We start from the raw sequence: 23,088 nt of genomic DNA on the forward strand, positions 1-23,088 counted from the left end.
CTCTCTCTCTCTCTTTAAAAAAAATAAGGTAGGACAATTATATTGTTCCCTTTGTTTGTTTTCTGATTCTCAGTGATCTTTATCCTTCATTACTTGATGTCTAAGAGATTAAAACCATGTCACATTTTTGTTCATTATTTTACTTTTTAGGTAAGAGGATAACTCTCATCCCTGCTGCTCCTCATTGACCACAAGTGAAGGTCCTCTTACTCATTTTTGAATAGCTATAGTTATCATTCTACTATTTCCTCAAGCAAAACTTACAGAGTAGCAGGAAAAGTAACATGGGGCTGTCAGCAATTTTAAATGAAATGATGTTATCACAAACACTTGATCATCGTGTTTTTTTGTCATTGTTCTGTGCCTTTGAGGGACATTTATTCTGATCATCCAGACAGCTTAACATAGCTTGAAATTAAGCAACTTGTTTCTCTCCTGTTTGTTTATTGAATTTATTTCATTTATGCTCCATTGATATTCATCAGGAGATAGTATTTTCTTTTACTGTTTAATTTTATATCCAGATGATTTTTCCCATTTAGGAGTCCAGATTTAAAAGAATCCTACATCCCACAAGGATGTTTATTACTTTAGCCCACCCACACTCCCTTAGAACTCTCACGTATTTTGAGAGAATTCTACACTTCACTCAACATGTGAAGATATTTATTTTGACTTTCAGTGACCTTCCTCAATTCATCTAAATTTCAAAGTATTTGGCAGATATTCTTCATAGACTGTGGTTTAGGGAAGTAGCTGTTTTCCATTTTCACTACAAATAGAAATTTTCTTTTACATATTTCTTATTTTTTTCTCTTTTTCTTCCTTTCTTTTTTCTTTGTTGTTCTTTTGGATTGGTTTTGAATAGGGTCATAAATTTCATCATTGAATTACCATCACTCACTAAAAACCTACTAATGAAGTTACGTCTTATTTATCAAAGTCTGAAACCTCAGTAACCTTTCTAAGTATGGAAGGCACAAAAGGAGAGTAAACTAGTCAAGTAACTTTTGATTATTTTAAATAATTTCTCTTATATTAATCTAGTCTCACAGTCACTTAAACACTGTCTGGGCTTTTATCATTGCATTCTTGCTTATAGAAATCTTCCTTTTATATATTATTAAAACCTTCACTTTAAAAAGAATGTTCACATTTACAATATGAGATGCAAATCTTAGTTTAGATGTCACCTTTTCATGGTTTAATTATTTTGAAGTTTAATTTTACATATGTAAAATTACAATCTACTCTCCTATGGCACTCCTAACTCTTTTTATCTTACTCTAATTTCTATTTTTTTCCATAGAATTTATGGTAAAATCCCTTTATACTAGGGAGTTAGGTATACTATACTATATATCAGAATTATATAATAATTACAGAGTATATAACACATATATACTCTCTTATATGATATATAATTCTACTATGTGTTTCTAATATATGATATAGCTTCCTTTTTATTATGTTTATTTTCTGTCTTTTTTTAAATTGTTGGAATGTAAGCTCATGGAAGCAGAAAATCTTCATATTTTTGTATTACTGTTTTGTTCACTTACAACAAGCTTGACATTTACTAGATTTTAATACATATTTTTTCAATTAATAAATAAAAATACCAAAAAAGATAAGCCATGTGTGACATGTAATGGAGCAGGAGAAACAAAATTAATTAAAAATGGAACTAATTATTGCATTTGCTGAGTTTCTTGGTATAAAGACAAAAATGTGATGTTACAAAACTCACTTTTGATATAGATTAAAAATGATCTTTAACCTAGCATTAAACTAAAGAATCAGAGCAAACAACCTTCTTAATTATCTCCTACTCTTTATATTCATCTTTCTTTTACAGAAACATTCTCACTAAAGGGACGCTTTACTACTGAACATATTCCCTGTTCAAATGTATTCATCTTTGCTTCAGGATAAAGTACTGACTTTTTGGTGGCATTCAAAATCATTTTCAATCTAATCCTGATTTATTCTTGTCTCTCTACAGTTTTCTAAATATTTAACTTCAAGGTTATATACTTATTGGGTAAAATGTTTTTCAGAGCTTTTGTCAATGGTTTGCACATACTTCTTGTCTTTCATTTACATAATCCCCTTTGTATTAGTCAGCTAGGGCTGCCATAACAAAATACCACAGACTAGATGACTTAAACTATGGACATTTATTTTGCTACCGTTATGGAGGCTGGAAAATCCAAGATCAAGGTTCTAACAAAGTTTGGTTTCTGGTGAGGGCATTCTTCCTGTCTTACAGACAGCTACTTTCACATTGTATCCTTACATAAGAGAGAGGTCTGATCTCTACATCATTTATCTATCTATCTATCTATCTATGTATTTATTAGTTATATATGACAGCAGAATGCAATACAATTCTTATTACACATATAGAGTACAATTTTTCATATCTCTGGTTGTATACACAGTATATTCACATCAATTCATGTCTTCATACCTGTACTTTGGATAATAATGATCAACACATTCCACCATCATTAATATCCCCGTGCCCCCTTCCTTTCCCTCCAACAACTCTGCTACATCTTTTATAAGCGCACTAATGCTGATAGTTCAGCATTAAAACCCTTAAAACATCACAAAACTTTAATACTCACCTTCAGTACAGTCAGATGGTGAGCGTAGGTGGGACTTCAACAAATGAGTTTTGATGAAATTAAAAACTTCTACACAGCAAAATAAATCATTAAGAGCATGAAGAGAACAACTACAGAATAGGAGAAAATACTTGCCAGTAACCCCTCTGATAGGGGATTAATAATCAGAATATACAAAGAACTCAAAAACTTCACATACACACACACACACACACACACTCACAAATAACCCAGTAAATAATGGGGGAAAAAACTAAACAGAAACTTCTCAAAAGAAGAAACACAAAAGGCCAACAAATATATGAAAAAAAAAATGTTCAACATCTCTGGCAATCAAAGGCAAATCAAAGCTCCACTAAGATTTCATCTCACTCTAGTCAGAATGGCAGTGATCAAGAATACAAACAACAATAAACACTGGTGAGATTATGAGGAGAAAGACACACTTGTACATTGTTGGTGGGACTACAGACCAGCAACCACTCTGCAAAGCACTATGGAGATTCCTCAGAAAGCTAGAGATGGAACCACCATTTGATCCAGCTATCCCACTCCTGGGTATTTTCCCAAAAGATCTAAAATCAGCATACCAAAGTGATACAGCCGCGTCAATATTTATAACATCACAATTCTCAATAGCTAAATTATGTAATCAATCCAGGTGCCCATCAATAGATGAATGGATTAAGAAATTGTGATACACACACATACCCCCCCACACACACACAGGAGTTCTGCTCATCCATAAAGAAGAATGAAAATATGGCATTTGCTCGTGAAAGAATAGAAATGCTAAACACCATGCTAAATGATTGGAAAACCAAGGATCTAATATTTTCTCTCATATGTGGAAGCTAGAATAAAATAAAAGTAAGGAGGAGGGAAGAATAAGATATCATAAAGATATAGGGAAGATCAATAGTACAGAAGAAGATCAAGTGGCAGAGTGAAGGGGTTAGACACAATGCAGAAAAAAATATTTTAAAGTCATAATATGTGCATATATAAGTATACCACAGAGAATTTCACCTTCCTATGTAAGAACCAATCAAATAACAATAAATGAGCAAAAGGAAGTCTAGCAGAGAAGAGGAAGGAGAATGGGAAAGGACAGGAAGGAAAACTGAAATAAAATTCCTTGCCTGTGTGGGATAAGCCTGAATACTATGTATAGCTATAAAGCTCTAATAGAAAAAAAAATGAATTGTCAGTCCAAAACACTTGTCTAATCTTATTGTCTTTGAGTTAATGATGTCTTTGTTTACAATCTCTTTCAAAACTAATTCACATATCACTCACTCACTTTTTAAAAATTTTTCTGAATCCCTATGAGAATCATCAGAGGCATTAACTACACTACTGCCTGACATTTCTAATATTTGTATATTATTTATCACTTGTGGTGTTTAACCTTTAAAGTATTTGTACTCTTTCACTGTAACAAAATTTTAAGGTACTTCATGTCAGAGACTATATCATTTATCTTCAAGTACCTAGATTGGATTCAATAAATTTATGCCAATTTTGTTTCATAGCTCTCAATAATCTTAAAGCAATTGCATGTGTAGTAACTAATTAATAACTCATTCAATTATCTTAATAGGAAATGCTAATCCTGTTGCAAAGATGAAACAAAAACTAAGACATGTAACTTTTCCAAAATAATGTAATAGCAATGGCATTAAGTCTAACCTCTAAGGTTGGTTCCTTATTCAGATCTTTTTCTCCAACATTTACAAAATTATGCTTAATATAACATTTTTTTGTTAACTATTCCCTGATGCATCCAAAAACTAAATAAATAAGCTCTTTCTCCCACCATAGGTAGACTGATCTCTAATAAATGCTAATTGAAAAAAAACTGTGGCAGAAGTCATTATCACTTGTCTTTCTATAATGTCTCTGAGTCATCACTCAATGTCATATTAGTACTTGGGGTGCTCACAGAGACTCACAGCACTCCAAAATCCTGTGCACTTACCACAGGGCTCATGACACACAGCTTCCCTTCCCTCTGGATAAGCAGTTGACTTTGAGGCCTTCATTTCTGGACTTTTTAGACAAAAAACCTACCTCTGTTGATTGTGCAACATTCATCTCATATCGTCAACCTGACAATGGGCCTCAGGTCAGGGAGAATATCAGTAGTAGGTGCCACTTTCCAGGACTCCTAGGAGTAAGAGGCTCTGGGTGAGCATTGGTGGGCGGGACCTATGAACGGATGATCTCCACGGATTAAACTCCTTTGCACTCCTGTACTCTGGACTTGATCATTTTGGAGAAACCTGCCAGATCCATTGCAAGTACTGGTATCTATTTCTAGCCCAGAATTTAGCCCTAAAGGAACACTTTATACAAAGAAATATACTATCCTTTAACTTTTATGATCACAAAGACTTTTACTTCAAAGAGATCTGGCTATGAACCTCAGAACCATTCTAAGTATTAGTGTGAACTTGGGCAAATGAATTTTTCTGGGATTAGTTTCATTTATAAAATGAAGATAATTTTATAGTAAATAGTTGAACCAGGTTTAGAGATAACGTACTTAATGATACCAAAATGTTGCCTGAAATAGGAGGCAGGCAATACAGAGCTATTACCCAGAAAGGTTGTGAAATTCTTCTACTTTGAGTAACCTCAAATGGTAAAAAAGAAATTTTATAGGTTTGTGGTTAATAGGACTAAAATATTAGGTCACAATTTAATAAGCTAACCTTATATACTCAATGCAAATGTCACTAAGGCATGTTTGGCCTAAATTTGAGGTGCATAGCCCACTTGTGGCCACAAAAATTACCTTATCATCTAATAGCAGCTATTCCCCCTTCCCCTAGGTCCAGAGGTTAACTTCAAAAGTTAGCAATTTAACTTTTAACGGTTAAATGCTCTCAACTGGAAACCTTTAACTAGCTCTTGAATATAATCCAAAGAGAAAAATGGAGGCATATATGTTGATTGCTCTTTAATATTCCAAAAGTCTTAAGTACTAAACCAAAAGCCATAGTATTTATATGTGAGATCCCACAAAGTACAAGTTGCATAGAGATATGCTGCCTCCCTCTCAGTTCTAGTGCTTCTCCCTATTTGTCTGAAGAGAGGAACAAAGAACCCAGTTTCTCTGGGCATCAGCTACACAAGGCCAGGATTATTACGCACATCTGTCCTCAGCTGTACAATCAGTGATGAGAAGTTGGTAGCTTGGAATCAGTCATGAAGCATATTTAAACTATGAAATGGGCATACACCACAAATCAGGGCATTTTATTAGAAGACACAGGATTGTTAAATATTTACCAGCACACCATCAGGTATGGCAACATAGCCTTACTCCCTATAGTTATACCATCCTGAGGGTGCTTAACAAATACAGAATCTCAAAGGCAGACTGTGACTGACCTTTAATATGGATGAGAGGAGAAGGAATCAGTATAATATCACATTCTCTGTAATGCTATATCTTTTGGATCCTGGAAGTGTATTTACTTAATGGTTCTGTCAAAAAAAATTAAAGGAAAATAAAAGGTTAACCACCCCCCAACCCCCAAAAAAGAAAAAATTCAATGCCACTGACAGATGAATGAAATAAAACAAACACAAACTTTGCAAAGGTTCGTGCTGAGGAGGCCCACACATCACTCCAAACCTCTTTGGTCTGGCTATCAGGCTGGAAATCTCACAGACTTGGGCTGGCAATGAAGATTTCCAATGTGTCTTGTGTTTGGCTCCGTCAAGAACACCACAAGCTGGGTTCACTTCTGTGGTATTGCTTTACTTCCGAGTCCACAAGAACCGTGCAGTAAAAGGATCAGGCAAACAAAACAAAGAACATGAAAAGGAAAACAGGAAGGGAATTTGACCAATGACTGCAACCCTCAGCCAGGATCTGGTTTGATTTTCATGGCAAGTGCTCTCATGGCGTTTAGACCAACTCAAGCTTACCCCTTTCCTTTTCATCTCCTCAACATTCCACTCAGCAAGATTTTAACAGAGATGCAGAGCTGATGCCATGAATTTATTATTTTGGCTTGTGTCTGATTCTCTGAGGAACACTGGCAAAAGACCATGAACCTGCGTTTGGCACCAATCAGCTTGGCAAATGAAGACCTTCAACTTGGAGTGAAAGCAGAGTTGGTGTTTCCCAGGCATCTGGGTTCAGAACGTATACAGCACTTTATTTGCTCCCTGAAGATCATCTGTTCTCTTGAAATGCAATTTTAAAAAATAATCCAGGGGCAACCCTGTGAGCTCATTCTGTCTTTGCCAAGCATGCTCACCCCAGAGGAGGAGGGACATACAATGAAGCAGACAGGCAGGAGTCCATGACCGCTCAGGAAGTCATTCCCATTCCTTCCCAGTCAAAGGGTCTTTCCAATGTAACGTGCAATCCTAAAATCACAATTATTTCACTATAATATAAGAGGGAATAAACAAGGTGTAACTGAATGGGGGTGGGTGGCAAAGACAGAGAATCACCAAATTGGGAGATGTGCAGGATTAGCCACCAGATGTTTCTTTAGACCCATCAAAATTCAAAACTGCCTGGCTGTGGCTCTACCCAGGATCCCCTTTACATTCACTTCACAGCATGGAGTTTGGCTTTCTGGCCTCTAGGGAAGTTCTTACTGTGCCTTTTATCCACAGATTGCCTTTGAATATGTGTGCAACATTAGCCTGCTTGGAACTGCACACATATTCATTGTTGTTGAAAAGTGTGAGTTAGAGAAATGGAGATAACCAGGAAGTCTCTCTTTCAAGACCAGAGAACAATCATAAGTATTTACTTTGAATCCTAAACTACCTCAACCTCTGCCTAATCAAATGGAAAAGTAAGGTAGTAGGCTCTTAGAGGAGGGAGTGGGAAAATTAGGTCACACACCATGGCTTACTCTACAGTTGGTCATTGACCTTTTCTAGCAGAGCCAATTTACTTATAAATACTAATGAAGATGGGGTAGACTCCAGTGATCATATCCTTGGATTCACAATTCAATCCCTGCCCCCACCACTTTTTCACTTGGCCAGTTACTTAGAGGTAAACCCTCAATCCCCATAAGGACAAAATGAGGATAATGACAACAGATTGATTTGTTGTGATGATATAAGCAAGTTAGTGCCTATGAAACATTCAGTCCAAAGTTTGTCCCTCACAAAGCAATTTTGCTTACTTTTATTATTACTAAACATATTAAATTAAGCACATTTTATATGTGGGAAATGAGGCAACTTCTCTTCTAGGGGGACGGGAAGAAACTTTTTCTTAATTGCTTTCTCAGAAAATAGGCCTAAGAAATTCCCCACAGTAACTGGTTCTGTTTACTGAACACTTACTGATATTTTTGAAAGCCTACTATGTGCAAGCACAAGCCTAACCCTAAGGATATGAAAATGAGTTAGACACCATCACTAGAGAATATTCTCAGAGCCAGATGGTGCAGCCTATCAGTTCATCACTGTATGTCACTCAAGGCAAGAGGCAAAGAGCTGGAGCAATGACCAGGGTCAATGGCAGCACAACAAGGTTTCTAAAGTTATTGCTATGAATCATCATGTCATTTTCACGTCTCCGTGGCCAAATGACCTGAAGTTGTACTAAAGTCAGCTTGGTCTGGGAGGCTTACATACCTGTTGTGTTGGAGCAGAGCACAATGAGGGCTGACCTCTCTGGGTGCTAGGTTCATAGAAATGCCCTGCAACCTGCTTTATCATCATGAATAAGTTTTTACTCACATTTCTCCTTGATTCTGTTGTTTTATCTATAAAATCAAAACAACCCAAGCACTATCTCTTGCAGCCACTATAAAAATAGATGAGAAAATACACATAAAGTCCTTAGGGAAGCAGTTGATATGGGAGAAGTTCTTGATCCATAGTACTAACAACAAAAAAATAACTTCACAAAAGATTATTTAAAATTCATAACTATAAATCTACTTCACAATGAAAACTATAGGTATGTTCAACTTTTGCTTATAAAGCAAATAGAGTCTTCAAATATCTTTTAATAGTTAATCATTTTTCAAGCTGTTTTTGTCAGCCTTAGAATAAGAATTCTAATTCTATCTACACAAGAATCACCTGGGAAGATCCATAAGCACTCATCCCTGCATTTTACTATAGACATTCTGATTAATTTCTCTGGGATTGGATCCCAGCTCTGAATATTTCTAAAAAATCCTTCCAAGTGAAGAGATGTTACAGTTAGAGTTGAGAATGACTTAAGTTAGAAAAATGACAAGCACAAGTTCATCCTTACTAAGTTGGGCCTGCATGTCCCAATGTTATGTTATTTTCACCATTCGATTACTGTGGATGTTTTGGGAAGTCACAGTCAAGTAGATTATTTTTAAAAATTTTAACATGCCTATATCATAATACCAATTTTCGGATATAGGCATGTTAAAATAGTTACGTCTAATTTGCTCTTCTCTCAGAAAATACTAAAGATCTAAGTTTTTCAGGCTGATATCTGCATTCCTATAATCATTTCTTAAGTAGCTGAGTAACAATAATACAATTAGTACCATCAAAATGGTAATCACCTCCATTTCCTTAGCACTTTTTGTATCTATTGTGTACTGAATGTATGTTGCTTCCAAAATGCGTATCTTGAAGCTCTAATACCCAGTATATGGTGTCTGAAGATAAGGCTTTGGATTAGATGAGTGATGAGGCAGGGACCCCATGATAGGGATTCCTGTTCTTGCAACCGGGGAGAGACCAGAGCTCTTTCTCTCTCAGCCAAAGGACATGGTGAGAAGGCAGCTATCTGCAAGTTAAGAAGAGGGACCTTACCAGAACCTGACCATATGGGCACCCTGATCTCAGATCCATGGCCTCCAGAACTGTAAGAAACAGACTTCTGTTATTAATCCACCCAAGATACAGTATTTCAATATAGAGCCTAAAAGATAGTGTCTCTCACTAAATTAGGATACTAAATATATCACCTCATTTAACCATTTATAACAACCTCACTTAAGCTTGGATATTTATAGCTAAATAAGCTCTCTGGTAAGGTGACTAATAGCCCTGGACTAAGACATACTAGGTCTGAGCCTCTGTCCACAGTGATGGCATGAACAGGTGTGTGGTATTGAACTCCTCTAAGCCTTTTATTAATGAGATGAGGATTAAAGGTGATAAGGGCATAAGGCACGGCAGATAGCCCTGCTGAGTTCGCTAACCATAACAACAATAGCATTATTATACTGAGACACAAAAGGGTTAATTATATTACCTAAATTTACTCAGCTTCTGAAGAATGCAGCATGTGTACAACAAACTCTCTGCCTTTCCTTTTCAACAAAACTGTTATGGGACTATAGAATTCCTTCTAATTAGACCATCTGCTTAAATCTGGCTATCATTGGTGAAGGTCACTTATGTAGAATTCATTTTTCCATTATTTTTATAGCTTCATCTCCAAAATAGTTTCCCAAGGCATGCAATTCTGTTTGGGGAACACAATAAACCAAAGACAGAAAATAAGATGTTAAAAACATATCAGTTGTGCCTATGAAATTCTCTAATCAGTTCCACAAAACCTGTATGCATTTTATAGCTTGGGTTTACTATGGACATGTCTCTTTTACTTCATTATGATAAATCTCATCGCCATGGAAGCCAACTCCCTTACTTTCTCTCTGAATGTAAATACTATCTTTAGATTTTAAAGCTGTGTAAATTCAAAGTTGCAGAAAGACTTTTAAAGAGTTACAATTCTTCATTATATACTGTGCCCATCTCACACAGATTTTTAAATACACAGGTGCTGAATTCTTTGAGATTTTAAATAAGAAATCTAGACTAAGTCAAGGTGAGACTTATTTGAATGAATATTGTAATGTACCTTATGAATTCATCAAGTTGTGACCTACTTTTCTCAACATTTCTTTGATACACTTTCTTTATAATGATCGTGATGAGGTATACTTTTTCTAAACTCTGGAGTGTTAACATGATCTAGAATCGCACTTTTGGGAGCCATCTTTCTTGGCAAGGAGAGAATTTGGCTTGTAATTCTCAAAACAAGCCATACAATAACAAACCCCTAACCTTAGTGGCTGAATTTATTTCTCACTTGTATTACCTGTCCAACACAGGTCAGTATGGTTCTATTTAACACAGCCATGAACCTAAACATCTTTATATATTGTCATCTCAATATCTTAGACTGGAAATGACACATATACCCTTCCCCTTGGCCAGAACTAGCCATGTAACCCTAACTAAATGCACGGGACTGGGAAATCTTCCATGTTCCTAGAAAGAAGAGAATGAGATAAACTGAGTAATAGTACTTTGTCACAGATCCAAAATGCCTAAATTTTATAGTGAATCCCAACACTGAGTACATAAAAGATACTAAAATCTTGGTTTATACCTTACTCAGGTTGTATACCTATTTGTTTTCCTTTGCTGAAATACAAATTTCCATAGCCCAATTTAAGCCACGGATAATGTGATACTGAATATGCTCTGAGAAAGTTTTTCTATTATGTGCTCAATATTTTTGCTTAAAAAAAAACAATTTGCAACATATAACAATAAAATTTCCACAACCACCATAGTTCTCCATTGGTAAGCTAAACTTTGGGCAAGTCATTCAATCAAATGTCTGCTCTTTATAAAGGACCCTATAGGCATAGCTGCTGTACATTATGCTGGAAGCTTACCAGTTACTTGCAAGCTTTTCAGAGTCTCCATTTTTAAACCACAGCTTGGCCATCTCCCAAGAGAAACCGTATGCGCTGCCATAACCTCAAAGCCATGCACTCCTCCTGCCATGTGGTAGGCAAAAATCACTGTGTGGCCAATGCATTGTTCAGACAGTGGGTCATATGGATACCTTAGGGCTGCAGGTAGCACCCAGGGTTCTTCAGACATATTGTAAATGACAGAAGAGTGAGGAGAGTTGCCAAAGCATTGCTTCTACCAATGCTCAAATCCATCTTGGCATTGAGATTTGACATCAGATCTTCTGTTGGCTTTCTAGAGACAGTTTCTGTAAGCATCAAAGTCCCAAAATGGACAGGAAACCACCATAGAAATTTTACAAAAACAAGCAGAAAAGTGGTCAGAGAGCCAAACACAAGTTAAAAAACCAACAAACATGTCCAGTGTGGGCAAGCTGTGGTCATCAATAGAGGAAAAGGGAAGAACAGCATGCCTAAGACAGAGGATGGTGGCTGCTCCTTCTTTCCCCTCCAAGGAGTGTCTTATAGGACTTCGACTTCAGCAGCTAACAATGGCTATTTTCCATAGAACCAATCAAAAAATTTATATTCAATTAGTTTCAGCTAACAAAGGATATTAAATTTAAAAAAGTGTTGCAAATTAAAAACTACCCTGAAATATACCAGAAGAACTAATTCTTAGGCCTTATAAAAATGCCAGTGGTCCCTTTGTCACTGTTTTACAAAGAAATAGTACACATTATCACACACGGACTGAAAGGAGCTCCAATTTGCAATGCCTTATTTACCTCCTACATAAGGGAAATTCTAAGTGCCTTAGATTCCCCCTCCCTATTCCCATAGAAGAGTTGTTTTTATTCCATCCACCCACAGGAAATGTCTACAGCCTCATTAACCCAAACTACTAAAGGTTGTTCAACAAATGAGCCCAGGCTTGTCTCGCTCCTGAAATCCAGCTGTGCTTACAGGAACCAGGGACCCTGAAGTGCAAGGATTTTGACCTTCTGCTTCCTAGAAGCCGTGTGTGGGCCACCCACTCTGTCAAGTGTACATAAAAATCTTGACTCTTGAAATCACTTTTTCAGCCTCTAAAGTGCCGGTGTGTCCCTGAGACTTCTGTCCTCTTTCCACAGCACAGACTCTCAATGGATGATGTCATTTATTGCCTTGTTTCTATTATGCTTTGTTGGGTCATCTGTACATTCCTGATGCTCAAAATCTTGAAAATGTCCCCAACTGAACTGAACATCTGCCCATCGTTGTAAACATATTTCACCACCAGGTGTCCTGGCCAGAAATCTGACCATTATCCGTGACTCCTCCTCACCACCTTTAATCAATTAACTCTCTAAATTCCTCCCCTATGTATACAGTTCTGGGTCTCCAGTGTTATTACTGCAAGTGTCTAATCATTCTCCCTGCCTCCAGTCTTATCCCTTTATGATAATTTTCCACACTGATGCTAAAAATTGTCTTCCCCAAATGCAAATCTCACTATTCACTTGCTCAGAACTCTTCCGTGTGTTCCTCTTGCCCTCTTAATGTAATATATCTTACAGCAACCTTTATGGTTTGGCTGCTACTAATTTCTCGTCTGCTTCACTTGGCAAAACTACATCCCCTGTGTTTTAGACACACTCGAATATCCACTTCAGCTAATATACCATATTTGTCCTGTTCACCGGCTCTTGTTCTAAACTATTCTCTCAACATATCTTTTAGTTCCCTTTTTAATACTATCTGTGATTCCCATCAAACTTCTCCAACTTCATCTGAATAACCCTCTTAATATTTTAGATTGTCCATGAAACAAAGTGCAAGATTCCTTGTGTATAATGTAGATTATTATTCCTCACAGACTTTTTGTTCTATCTCCTCCCCTGCTTCTGGAATTTCCCAAAGGCAATTAGATCTTTACCATATTTTGCCTTAATAGACCTAAGTAGACCCATAGAATTCTGCAGTTTGTTCTTAAGATTTGTTACAACTGACTATCAGTGTTATGCCCACACTAGTCACCTAACTCCATGAATGCAAAGACTCTGGGTATCCTGCTACTGCTGGATCCCAGGAGTCTGTAACAGTAGACCCTATGGGTCTACCTATGGGGTCTGCTATTAAGAGGTCTACTATAAATATTTGTTGAATGAGCATTAAATGAAATAGGAAGGGGGTTTTGACATTCTCCAAGTCCTGTGGAAGAGATATCCACTTGTTTTAAAGAAAGGAGGTAGAGAAATAGTCAGCTTATGAAACCTTTCTCTTTTCTCTCTCTTAGTGTACTGTGCAGTAGCATCACATCAGGATAGTCACAGCTCCTGTTGGTCCCATCCCTGGAGGCTCCATCCAGAGTGAACATTTTCTTGGCCTTCCAGTTAAAAGAAGTACAACCTATTGCTTAAGGAAGTATATTCCAGGAAGAATTTAGTTCACATTGTGTCAAATACCAAATTTAAATCTAACTTAGGAAAACTTATGAAAACAGCATAAAAGTCATCATTGACCATTTTCAGAGTAGCTGCAATATCCTCTCAGATATTTGTTGTCTTCTTTTTGCCTGCACCAAACTTAGGTGTTCCTTCGAGAGCACTCATTCATACCAGAGGCTGTCCTTAGTCACCATGCTCTGTTTCATCTTTTCCACACACCCGTATATAAACATATGAGTAACAAGTCTATATCTTCAGCCCCTTTTGGCCCCAGTACCTCTGGATATCTCAGATCAAATGCCTATAGACAGCTCCATAACAACATATCTTCAAGGAACTTGTCTCTAGCAGTGAATCTCCTGCTTTTCCTTCTGAGGTCTATCCCTACTCCCAGGCCCAAGTCCTGGGAGGCACTCTTGGCAACTTCCTTCCCTCCCCTGCTAGAAGTGATCATTTACACAGCAGCCATATCTTACAAGGTTTTGGTGTTTTTCTGCTTCCTTGGACATGGAATTTTCACCACAATTGGATCTTTACCATTTTTTTTTGCCTTAATAGCCCCAAGTAGACCCCTAGAATTTTTGTCTTAAATTCTGCAATAGCTAATTGGTCTCTCCATTTTTAGGTTTGCCCATTTCATGTGTTTTCTACCATTTTCCTCACATATGCCAGACTAATCTAAACCTAACTCTTCACCTGACAGCTTCACTCTACTCTCCCCTGCTGAAAATCTTCAGTGGCTCTCTTCCATGGCTGTCATCCTTGGTTATTCATCAGAACTTTTCAGTCGGTACTGAAATACTTAATGCATATTCACATATTGCATGTGTGAATATGCCACAACGAAGCCCATTATTCTGTATAGTTAAAATCCACTAATAAAAATAATATTTCCAATCGACATCCAACTCAGTCCAACTGAATCCTAGTCTCAGAGATGGGGCCTGACCGTCTGCAACTCTGATGAACATTCAGAGCTGAAGACCACAGGATGATTTGTCATTTTCCCCCAAGAAGTCCTGGTCCAATCCTATTTCTCACCAACTACCACATCGTATCACACTCTGTGTGCTCCCATGATGAACACCATGCACTCATTCCGTGTACACTCTGCCCACTCAGATTTCCAGTGTTCCTCTGTTGCTTCCACTCAGGCTGTCCTACCTGCCTTTTGACTCAATGTAAATGTTAAAGAATGAGCTGAGGTATCATCTCTTCCAAGGAGCCTCTCTGTGACTTTTTATCCACTCCACAACTCTCCTCTTCCAGGTTCAGATACCAGATATGTTCACAACTGCTCTTTGGTTTTTTCATAGCAACCCAGCCTCTATCACTGCCTGGTAAACCATATATTCATATGGGAGCTTCCCCCACTAGATTGTGACACTCTTGAAGACAAGGGTGTTGCCTCCATGTCCAGAAGGTCAGAGGCTATCATGGTTGAGTCAGGCACACGCAAAGGCTATGGTATGACATAAAGCCCAGAGCCACCTGTTCACAGTAGTGATTTTGGGTGGGAAATCGGAAGAGTATCTCAAAAACTCCTTTGGTGGGGGGTGAGGGTTCAAGCCCTTCTATTGCCATATCTCTGGAACTGTTTTGGGGTTTTATTTTTTTGTTGTTGTTGTTTGTTTTTAAAAACCATACGAGTAATGGAAGCCAAGTTACATGTCAAGGAACACAGGTTCAATGTGTGATATTTGGAACTAAATATTAGAAAGCAACCTCAGACATACCCTGATTTAGGATCTAACTGTTCACTTGGTTTTGGCTTCTGAAAGTGGTTAAGGGTATGGATGAAGATTAGAGGACAGATATTATAATGTAGTGTGTGTGTGTGTGTGTGTGTGTGTGTAGTTAGTATAGATAATGAAGAGTCTCCCTTTCACCAAATTTTAGTGCCCTCTAAGCCCTTTTCTCTACTAGGCCTCATGTCTCTGACTGTAAAACCTGCCTACTGTCCACACAAATGAATTCATCCACCCCTGCCCCTCAAGTCTTGAACAAATAAATACGAATCTAGGTTATAGTAGCATGAGGTTGCATCCCCAGGGATGAATGAGTTCAATTCTGTTAAGTTTCTGCCTAAGAAAGCTCAAGGACACCAACAAAATTTACTGTTCTTTCCAGCAGGCATGTCTCCCAGTCCCTGAGGGAGAATGGAAATTGATCTTCGATAAGCACTAATGAGCAACCTAGGTAAATTCCAGATGAACTAAACCCCTTTTCCTTTGCACACTTTTTATAAATATCCACTTCCCTGTTTCTGCTCAAATCCCCAATATTCCCCCTCTCTACTCCCTCATTCTTACCTTAAAAGGCCTATTACTACTCCACACAAATTGAAGTTGAGTTCAGCTCACACTGGATCATCTTCCCTATTACAATAGTTGGTTCCTGATTAAGATCTGTCCTTACTGCTTTAATGAGGGTCTGGTTTTGTTTCTCTTTGACAGCATCCTTGGCAATATATATTCTATCATCTGACATCCTAGTGGATCTGATTCTTGAGGTTCATGTGGCACTTAATGGGATGAGAATCTTCAGAAAAAGGTCCATGGGCAAGAGGAGGATCAAAAACCACCATGGAATTGTTGGAGGAAAATACCTTAAACAAAGGTATTAGGGGTGATATGTTTTAACAGAAGAGTACTTCTTAATGGGGGGAGGGAGTGGATAGGATTCAAAGTATATTATTTGCATGTAAGAATATGCCACAATGAAGCCCGTTATTCTGTATAGTTAAAATCCACTAATAAAAATAATATTTCCAATGAACATACTCCCTCAATTGAACATTTTTGAAGAAATATTATTCACAGTAAGAATTTTTAAATAAGGAGTGTTCTGATCCCTTAAACACATATTGCCTTCCCATTTTTCTGCTCAAAAATTTACTGTTGTCTAAGTTTTACATTTGTTTCTACTTAAAAAAAAATTTCAGGGAAATTGGTCTCTTGAGTTTCTATACACAAGAAAAAGTTAATATAAGAAAATTTATTGTATTATTTGTAATAGATGTTATTTATATTTGGAATATGACTTAATTCATACAATCAGAATTCCTTTTTTTTGTATTCTTTTAGCCATGTTCTGGCCTTTACATTTGTTTCTTTGATAGCTATTCAGATAGTTTTATAACAATGCAACCTTATTGCCTTAATGGTCCAGAAAGCAAATTTAGTTTGAGACAAGTAAGATAAAACAGACAGTAGACATACTTAATAAATTTACTTAGATCCATTCATTCATCATCAATGCATAGCACATTCCAAAAGCAAGTATACAAATTTAAAATAAATAGTAATTCAATAATAATAATTCAATAATTGCAAAAATTCTCAAACAATTTTCATTGCATGTGCCTTGATAGCATGCATTTCTTTCCGTATTGATTTGCTTTATTGAGTTAACATCAATTATTTGTTCTGATGGGAAAATAAAAATTGAAGGAGCAGTAGTGGGGAATGCACCTCTTATACTGCCGCACTCGACAGGTATAGCCGGTGATGATACCAAACAGCTACCTCCCACACTGATCTAAATAACACATCTTGGCACATTTGGGTAAGTACAATGTTTATTAATCTAAAAAATGAGAAGATATTATAAAAATAGAAGAAGTAGAAAACCTTAGACAAGTTAAAATACAGAAAAATTTTAAGCAAAGTTATTTGAATCAGGCAATATTTAATATATCAAATATTAGTAACTATGTATAAAGTAATCTAAACCCAGGACACTAACCATGTCAACAGGCAGCAGGTATCCTGACCACACCCAGATTCCTTTGCCGGAATTAGTGTTCTCTGATTACATACATCATGGGCACCCCTGGTTATAATAGTATTGTTTATTATTGATATTATAAAAATAACCATTCTGTAAATGATTACACATAGTAAATAAAATTGGGACTATACATAAGAATTTGAATAATTGGAATTTCTTTAAGGACCACTTGTAACTTCTTCTGCTTGTTTCACAGACCTGTAGAGGAGAAATGAAATTAAAAAGAATGTATTTAAGACTAAGTCAGTAGTGCAACATACTAAAAAGAAAGCTTGGGATCTTAATGGTTTCCTCTACTCAGTACAAACTTTTTACAAAGACATTGTCATTAGAGTATTACCTCTATTAACCATAATTTTCTTTCAGTATGTAAACTTCTGGTACACATATAAAATCCTAATCAGATGAGGGTGGCAAGGGAAAGTATCCATTTCTTTAGAATGTTTGATGCTCTTTTTCTGCTTTGTCATAGTTATGTTTTATATTTCTGATTCACCAATTAGACCTTAAACATTTATGAAGAAAACTATCGATCTCCAAATTACCCACAAGTCTTGAAAGAATAGTTTGCATATGGCAGTTTGTTCAAAAAAAATATTATCTAGAAGAGGAGAGTGAGCAAAGTAAGGAAGAAAGGAAAAAGAAAATGTGACTGTTTTTGCATTTTTCCCTCTCTGGAATGCATTATTACACCAACCAATCCCACGAACTCCTTTTATCTGACTCCTTTACCATTACTATTGAAGGTAGAATTCTCTGCTGCATGCACTTATCTCACCCAAATGACTGTCACCATAATCATCAGCATTTTGTGTAAATAATTGTTCATTATATGTCTTCTTCACAACTTAATAAATTTCCATGAGAACCACAAAAGGTGCCCTGTCGCCCATGATGGTGATATGCTATTCTCTGTCATAGTGTTGGATGCGTGGCAGGCTTTTACTAAATGTAATCACAACAATGATTGACAGTTCTTGGATTGAAGAACAGTGTGCCCATTTATCATACAAAGAACACTTGAAAGACGGAAAAAGGGACCATATAATAGTGTACCTACAGTGCTGCAAGTATTGTGTACAACCCCAAAAGATAGAATCATGAAGAAGATGGCTATAAGGATTCAGATTTTGGAGCGAAATAAGATAGTAATTTATTTTAGAACAATTTGAACATATTTTACAACTTAAGCATTAAAATTTAATATTAAAATAGTATTAATGATCAAAGGACTATTATTATACCACACAGAGACAACCACTGATGGCATTTTGTCTATAACCATCCAGACAGTAACCTGAATTGTAAATTTATGATGTGTATGTTTCTATTTACATGTAGAACCAAAAATGAGTTATATTTAATACTTTGTCTTATGATTTGCCTTTTTAATAAAAATATTGGGAAAATTTTCCTAATATTTTTATTTAAAATGCACATATATATGTAATAAATATGTTAATATCAGATTAAGTATATATATGTATGTTTATATCCAACTAATGTATATTTCATCCTTCCTATTGGAATCAGAGTTTTCCATCATATAGATTGGTATAATTTTTTGAATCAACCCTCTTTTTTTTGGTTTTGTTTCCCTTTTTATATGCTTTTCATGTTTTACTGTGACATTTTTCCCATGATTTATAGTAAAACTTTTTTCATGTTTTATGTGGCAATGAATATACTATGATTCTGAAAGCTAAATCCTGATGCATTGCAGAAATTATTTCTGTAGGTGATTCCTAATACAGACTGAATGGGTTACTGATCATCTAGAGAATAACAAAGATAAATGAGCATTAAGGGAGATAATGAAGTCCCCGTTACTCAAAGGTTCATGTGGAGTCTGGATGACCATTTGGTAGGTGTACTGAGAGAAGAGACCAGCGTGGGATTAGGAGAGGAGCAGATGATTCGAAAGTTCTTTCCAGCTTTTACATTCTGTGGTCCTATTACATGTGGAGAAGAGACACTGCTGATTTTATATCCAGTTCATAGGTTGCTTCATGTCCATGGATGTGACACTGCTCTGAGATGCTGTAACTCTAGGAGATACTTAATGGTGACAGAGTTCACAATCTGCACAGTCCAAGGGATATGTATTTCAGCTCAACTCTATCTAAATTGTATTTTCCTGTTAAGGAGAAGGGATTTAAAATCCCCATCCCATCATCACAGCATAGGAGAATATGGACTAAATGAGGACATGAGACCTACACAGCATGAGAGAGAGAGAGAGAGAGAGAGAGAGAGAGAGAGAGAGAGAGAGAAAGATTATGCAGGGTCCTTGGCACAAAATCTTTTCCCATTAAGTCAATAGGAGAATGGTTTTCAAAAATATGAACTTTGAGCATTGGAGATAGCACCCACAATTACCTGACATTGATATTAAGTGCCCTGAACAAACATACCAGAGTAGACCAGGGTAGGACAAGAAGAGCATGGAACACAAAGAAGATCAGCAGAACCTGCACAATGAAAGAAAAAAAAAGTAACATGACAGACCAGGATAAAATATGTTTCAAACACAATTCCCTGCTGGTTTCACAAATTCCTAGTGATCGCTCATTGAAATTAATATCAGAACTTCCCTTACCATATGTAAGGAACTGCAATTTACAATTAACTCTTTAATAGCATGTATGTTCTTATTCAACAATTCTGTCATTTTCTATTTAAATTTTTATTGATTTTTGAAATAAATATAGAGAGTGTTTTTGTTATAGATGTGTACTGTGGGAAGACATCCTCTAAGTTGCATCCATGATTCTGACACCCAGCTTGGGTTTGGCAGGAAAGCCAGGCACCCCAACATAGCTTATTTAATATTGGATGTCTACACGTTCCATATTGTGATATCATAAAATTTATAAATTCTACCATTATCATGATGCTATATGATTTACATGAGATAGTGTACATATACACACACAGTACACCATATTTATAATGCTGTGTGTATAATATTACATGCTAAACTTAATTCCTTTTAATGCAGTCCTGTAGCAGAAGAATATTCAGAAAAGGAGGCTACTTTGAAGGAAGGGAAAAGTAGCGCTTAGAGGATAATGTGGCATAAATATTCTACTTCAAAAGAAGTGGCAAATTAAGGGTAACAGCAAACTAAGAAGATAAAAGAGATAAGCAATTTCAAATGTTCAAAAATTAGTTCTAGATACACTAGAACATAGATATTAAAATAGATGGTCTACAAACGGTTAATTAGTCAAAGAATTAAAATAAAATAATAAAAATTAGTCAAAGAATTTTAGACAACAACTTACTACAACTGCTTTTTTGGAGAATCAAACTATACAAAAGTGTATTAAAAACTCCTAGAAAGTCCTAGTAATAAAAAAAAATCTATTTAACCTGATTGTCACCAAAATTATTTGATTTGGTAAAAGACTTTTCATGTAAAACTCATTTTCAGAAATGCTGTAAAGCTTCTGTTGGTAATTGAAGCTTCAACTAGAGTAAGATTTGATTTATTCTGTTGTTTCATACTTATCATAATAAAGTTCTTCCTTGGATATTGACTTGGTGTTGGGGCCATCCAGCCTGATACTGAATCCCTGTTTTGAAGTAGGGCTCCCTGCACTGGTGATAGCCCTTTCCTTCTCACATGCATAAGGATGTAACAAATGAAGCAGCTTTACAAGGAGATAAACAAGTAAGAGAGTAGTGTCAGGTTTGGAAATAAAAATTAGAACACTCATTTTTTATTTTTTAAGGATTATGGTATAGGACAGGTTTCCACTGTTTTTCTGTAAAAAAACAGAAATCAGCTAAGACAATTAATCACAAATGCATGTGTAGGGATTGAGATAAATCCTATATTAATGCATCATGGTCATTGCCATCCTGATGGAACTACCACTACTCTAGAGCAATAGCAGGTTAAACACAATATATCACTGAACATGTCCTGTTTTGTAGTGTGTGTTGGTAAACCACTTATTATGTGCATGTGTGTATATTTGTAGATGTTATGGCCTCCCTAAGTAATCAGGAGACAAAGATGAAGACTCAGGCTCAACAAATCTGAACTGAATTTAATCATGTATTAAATATTTACTAAGTAAAGAGCCAATGCATAAATATCTATGAAATAAATATTTGTTAAACACTTACAATGTGAAATAGGAATACTAAAACTGAATTTTTCTTAATAGATTGATTCTTAAATAGTTATAAGCAATGTATAAACTAAAAGCCTTATATAAGTAATAATTAATACTCATTTTAAATGTTAACAAATGGGTAATCCTCCATGTCCCAATATGAAGGAGAAAGTCACATATAATTTATGTTTCAGAATAAAAATGAAAGCTATGTTTTTGGTCTGAAAAAATGTTTAATTATACTAAAGATGATATACAGTTCTGTGATATTTAGTCAACATTTCAAAACAAGTCATTTTGAAGAAACTTGGCAGCGTGCTTTGAACAGTTGTTCTACTTTTAATAGCTTACTATGGGATTGAAAACATGCTTAATGTAATTACTAAACGCTATTTATTTTATTATGTCAAAATTTTAATTTTTATGTTTATCATATATGCCTCCCTTAATTTTCTGGATGACTTTGCTTGTAGATAGTAATTTGGAACACAGTGTAAATATAACTAAATCAAGTTGAAGTTTCTATTAAAAGCAGATTTCCTATCCAAATGTATCACTGCTTCAGTTTCTTTCTACGCTGCTCTTTCTTTTTCTCGTTTTAAGTGTTTTCTTGATGATACATTCTCTTTCAGTACCCAGTAAAATAATTCCTCCCTTGATGCTACCTATAAACACATCCCTTCCACCCATATATTTTTAGTTTTTAGAGATGTGGTAAAATTTCAGAGTAGACCTTAGGAACTTATTAGGTAGAATGTAAATGGTATCTACTATGTATTCTTGGGAAAGAATATTTAACAAATCACACTTTATAAAATCAGAGTAATAGTACCTACACCAGGTGCATAACAAAAACATTTAATAAACACTAATCTTCTTCTATTGTCTCCTCTTTTAAATATTCAAATAATTTTACAAAAAAATCTTAATTTATGAGACAATGACATTTTAATTCCTAATATATCCTCCAAATAGATTTTGTGGTTTTATTTTAGACTTGGTGACAATTTTCCCAATTTATTACTAAATTAGGCTTCTATTAGAATATATGCTAACTATTCTTTCAGTTAGGAAGATTTATTATGCCATACTTTTGCAGTCCCATGCTTAGACCTTTCATTCTATCTTCATAAGATTTGGGTCTACTTTTTCTTCTATTAGGTGCAAGGTCTCTGGTCTAATGACTAAGTCCTTGATCAACTTAGAGTGGAGTTTTGTGCCAGTTGAGAGATAGGGTTTTAATTTCATTTTGATATATATGGTTTCCAGTTTTCCCAGCACCATTTGTTAAAGAGGCTATATTTTCTCCAATGTATGTTTTTGGCTCCTTTGTCTAATGTGAGATAACTGTATTTATGTGGGTTTGTCTCTATGTCTTCTATTCTGTACTACTGGTCTATGTACCTAC

The 23,088-nt window shown here is 35.8% G+C and overlaps 1 protein-coding gene across 11 annotated transcripts in view; it reads right to left on the reverse strand.

Moving 5' to 3' along the window:
* Nucleotides 1-17,323: 17,323 nt before the first annotated feature.
* The window catches only part of CUNH8orf34 (chromosome unknown C8orf34 homolog), a 418,284-nt gene continuing 412,519 nt past the window's right edge, over nt 17,324-23,088 (reverse strand). For 6 of the 11 annotated variants that reach the window (XM_048782945.1, XM_048782942.1, XM_048782944.1 and 3 more), the window contains one exon: nt 17,760-20,024. In XM_048782945.1, the coding sequence (XP_048638902.1) occupies nt 19,945-20,024 (80 nt within the window). In that variant the 3' untranslated portion in view covers nt 17,760-19,944. The other 5 variants (XM_048782947.1, XM_048782946.1, XM_048782941.1 and 2 more) reach the window with 4 other exon arrangements.

Source organism: Marmota marmota, unplaced genomic scaffold (assembly GCF_001458135.2).
Source record: "Marmota marmota marmota unplaced genomic scaffold, marMar, whole genome shotgun sequence".
Taxonomy (NCBI): Eukaryota; Metazoa; Chordata; class Mammalia; order Rodentia; family Sciuridae; genus Marmota; species Marmota marmota.